We start from the raw sequence: 3,730 nt of genomic DNA, 5'->3' as shown, positions 1-3,730 counted from the left end.
ATCGGGCGCAGCTTCGGTCGGAGGGCACCAAGGGAGCAGAGGCTCTGGCTTCAAAAAATAGGCACCGATCTCCAAGCAGGAACCGGGAGGCCAGTCGGCGTCGCTCCAGGAGTCGTGACCGCTTCGGGAGCCATGACCGCTCTGGGAGCCGAGGCCGATCCGAGGGTCGGCAGTGGGCACCGCTCTAGCAGTAGGCACCGCAGGTCTCCTAGTCGAACCTCATCGCTCGAGTCAGGGTGGCAGCTGCAAGACAGCAAAAAGAGAAGCCGCAGGTGTAGACCGCCTCCACTTCCGNCGCTCGAGTCAGGGTGGCAGCTGCAATACAGCAAGAAGAGAAGCCGCAGGTGTAGACCGCCTCCACTTCCGTCCTCCGGTCAGCCGGGAGCCCTTGACGACCACCATCGAGCTGGTCTAGGTGGGTCGGGAGTCAAGTGGTATCTCCGGTACCTGGAGCAGGGGAAGAAGCCGAGCGTAGCCCGCGCAATGGCGGAAGTAAGACAAGAGGTGGAGAAAGAGGCACAAGAGAGTGGTAAGACGGCTGCAACCGCTGGTATGCAGCAGAGAGGTGAACTACCCGCGCCTGCTGAAAAGCAGAGAAGCGGGCAACAGCATCAGAGACCCGCGCCTGCTGAAAAGCAGAGAAGCGGGCAACAGCAGCAGAGACCCGCGCCCGCCAAATGGCGGAGAAGCGGGGAACCTACAGGTACCACAACAGGCTCAACAACAGCTACTCCAAAACGCACCAGCCTACAGGTCACACCACCTGAGCCACCGTCCCCCAAACGGCCGCGGGGGCTCCCACCCCCTCCAACAGAGCCTAGGGGCTTGGATGGGTCCGCGGGCCAGGGTCAGCCACAGGAGGGAATCAGTAAGCAGCCTAGCTATTCGGATGCTCTTAAAGGCATTCGGGTGGCTGTACTGCCCTGTGATTACCCTGCTGCTGCCCTAAGCCCTGAGGACCTGACCAAACTCCAGGACGCCATCATGGATGAGGTCCTTAAAGGGTGGAAGCACGCACTGGTCTTTTGTGGGGTATTTTTCAGGTCAGGTATGCTCCTTGTGGACTGCAAGGATGAGCGGACCGCAGCATGGCTGGTGGATAAGGCACCAAACATTGAGGGATGGGAGGGGCCCGCGTTATGTACCAAGAGGGGGGATGATATCCCGCCGGTGCATAATATCTCGGTGTTCTTCCCAAGATGCGCCGATAAATCGGCGGAGTACGTGCTGGGGCTCATCAAGGCCCAGAATGAGGACATCCACACTGCTGCGTGGAAGGTGGTTTCATGCGGCGCCGAAGATAACGGTCTCAGGCTCAACCTGGGGATCGATGAGGCGTCGTATGTCAGCATCAAGAGGGCCGTATTCACAATCAACTTCCGTTATAGTTATGTTACGGTGCGGCCATGGCGGCATAAGACGACAGGCAGCAAGGAGTCAGAGTCTCAAGACATGCAAGTCGACGAGGCTACTGACTCCACTGCTGCCCCAGCGAACGAGTCGACCACGGCCCCACTGGAAGATCAGCTACCGGAATTAGCACAGGCACCAGCTCTTGTGAGTGCTCCCGGGCCAAGTGCCACTGACTACGTGCGCACCACACAGGAGCTCCTAGCGGACATAGGCAGGCTCGAACTCGACAGAGAGGGCGAGGGTGAGGCACGGCTCTCGAACATCGAGGACGAGCCCCAACTATGAGCCCAACAGCGCTAACAGTAGCCCAGGTCAACTTGCATCATGCGGTGGCCGCCTCGGCGATCATTGCAAGCAGGTTTGCCACGGAGGACCTGGGAATCCTACTGATACAGGAACCGTGGACCTACAGAGGCCAGGTGAGGGGCCTCAATCATAACAACAATAAGGTAATTTGGGACCTTTCCTGCGAGAGGCCCAGAGCGTGCGAAGTGCTAAAGAATAATATTAATTACTTTTGCATTACAGAATTTCTTACACAGGATCTGGGCGCGGTCCAAGCTACCTTAAGGGTCAACGGGAAGGAACTGGAGGTGGTCTTAGCTGCAGCCTACTTTCCGGGGGATAACGCCAACGTGCCGCCTCTTGAGGTACAGCAGCTGCTGGAATTTTGCCGCAGGAAACGACTTCCGGCGATTCTCGGCTGCGATGCGAAAGCCCACAATATAGAGTGGGGCAGCTCGGACATAAACCGTAGGGGTGAGTGCTTATTAGAATATATTATCAGTGAAGACCTGTGCATCCATAATGTCGGTAAAGAACCAACGTTCATAACTAGGGTCAGAGAGGAGGTACTTGACATCACTCTCAGCAACAGACTGGCCAGTCCTCTGATCGTTCAGTGGCGGGTCTCATTTGAGCCCTCACTGTCGGATCACAGGATTATCCGATTTGCACTGGGAGCTGAGGCTCTGACAGGTCACCCAAAGAGGAACCCCAGGAAAACAGACTGGGATAAATACGAAGAGGTACTTAGGTTGAACCTAAGCAGAATAGAGGCACAACATAGAAAGGTGGATTGTATGGAGTTAGAGGACAGGGTCAACAAGCTGAACGGCACTATTCTGGATGCCTTTACCTCCAGCTGTCCCGTGTCAAAGCCAAAGGGGAAAGCTCAGCCTCCCTGGTGGACACGGGAACTCTCAGTTCTTAGGAAAGATGTGCGAAGACTTTTCAACAGGGCAAAGCGCACCGGGAACTGGGAGGAGTACTCAGTCTGTCTAACAAAATACAATAAGGAGATTAGGAAGGCCAAGCGTAGCAGCTTCAGAACCTTTTGTGAGAACATCGCATCTACTCCTGCAGCTGCTAGGCTGCATAAAGCATTAGCGAGAGACAACACAGGGACCAGACTGGCTATTAGGCTACCTAATGGGGCCTTTTCAGGTAATGAACAGGAAAGGGCACGCGCCCTGCTATCGGCCCACTTTCCGGACGCCATTCCCACCGCTGGGGATACGTTGTTCCGTGCGTTCAGGCCATCCCCACCGGACTGGAAGTTGGCTAGAAGCCTTATAAACCGGCAAACAGTGCGGTGGGCTCTGGACTCCTTCGAACGGTACAAGGCCCCTGGGGTGGATGGTGTATGTCCGGCGTTGCTAAAGCAGGGCGGGGAGCTCTTACTTCCACATCTTGTGGACATTATGAGGGACAGTCTAGCACTGGCTCACATTCCCAAGGTGTGGCAAAGGGCCAGGGTTATTTTTATCCCGAAGGTAGGTAGGAGGGATTACTCTCTTGCCAAGTCATTCAGGCCGATAAGTCGCACATCCTTTATGTTAAAGGCAATGGAGAAAATTATTGACCATGAAATCAGGTATAACACTCTAAAACAAACCCCTCTGCATTCCAACCAGCACGCGTACAGGGTGGGGAGATCCACGGATACTGCGCTGTATGCCTTAACGGAGGAAATACAAGGGGCCTTTGAGTGTGATGAGGTGGTGCTCTGTGCCTTCCTCGATATCGAGGGGGCCTTCGATAACGCCTCCCATTTGGGAGTCGACAGAGCTCTTGGGAAACATAACGTTCAGCCAACCATCCGAAGATGGATAGCAAGGTTACTTCAGACCAGGATTGCCGAAACTGAAGTCGGTGACAGCGTCGTTCAAATACAAACGACGAAAGGGTGCCCACAAGGGGGGGTATTATCTCCTCTACTGTGGAGCTTAGTTGTGGACGAACTCCTACAGATACTTACGCTGCCAAGGGTACGCGGACGACATAGTGATTATCGCTAGAGGGAAGTTCGAAAGTA

General features: G+C 55.1%; 2 protein-coding genes across 2 annotated transcripts; both read left to right on the top strand.

Moving 5' to 3' along the window:
- Positions 1-347: 347 nt before the first annotated feature.
- LOC108354118 (uncharacterized) lies at positions 348-3,678 on the top strand. The gene is made up of 2 exons (XM_017605312.1): positions 348-784; positions 3,471-3,678. The coding sequence occupies exons 1-2, from the start codon at positions 484-486 to the stop codon at positions 3,497-3,499; spliced, it is 330 nt and encodes a 109-aa protein (XP_017460801.1). The 5' UTR covers positions 348-483; the 3' UTR covers positions 3,500-3,678.
- On the top strand, positions 858-2,197 carry LOC108354117 (uncharacterized). Its single transcript, XM_017605311.1, has 2 exons — positions 858-1,862; positions 1,942-2,197. Exon 1 carries the CDS (start codon positions 985-987, stop codon positions 1,696-1,698), a length of 714 nt encoding a protein of 237 aa, XP_017460800.1. The 5' UTR covers positions 858-984; the 3' UTR covers positions 1,699-1,862; positions 1,942-2,197.
- Positions 3,679-3,730: the final 52 nt, after the last annotated feature.

This window comes from Rhagoletis zephyria, unplaced genomic scaffold, assembly GCF_001687245.7.
Source record: "Rhagoletis zephyria isolate East Lansing unplaced genomic scaffold, Rhagoletis_zephyria_1.1 Rzeph_scaffold_33531, whole genome shotgun sequence".
Lineage (NCBI taxonomy): Eukaryota > Metazoa > Arthropoda > Insecta > Diptera > Tephritidae > Rhagoletis > Rhagoletis zephyria.
This window is presented reverse-complemented; position numbering and strand designations above follow the sequence as displayed.

Bases quoted from the DNA above. Each gene is read 5' to 3' on its own strand.
- LOC108354117 (XM_017605311.1), top strand. From the start codon at position 985: ATGGATGAGGTCCTTAAAGGGTGGAAGCACGCACTGGTCTTTTGTGGG.
- LOC108354118 (XM_017605312.1), top strand. From the start codon at position 484: ATGGCGGAAGTAAGACAAGAGGTGGAGAAAGAGGCACAAGAGAGTGGT. The intron at 785-3,470 runs GGCCGCGGGGGC...GCCTCCCATTTG, and splicing joins TGAGCCACCGTCCCCCAAAC to GGAGTCGACAGAGCTCTTGG.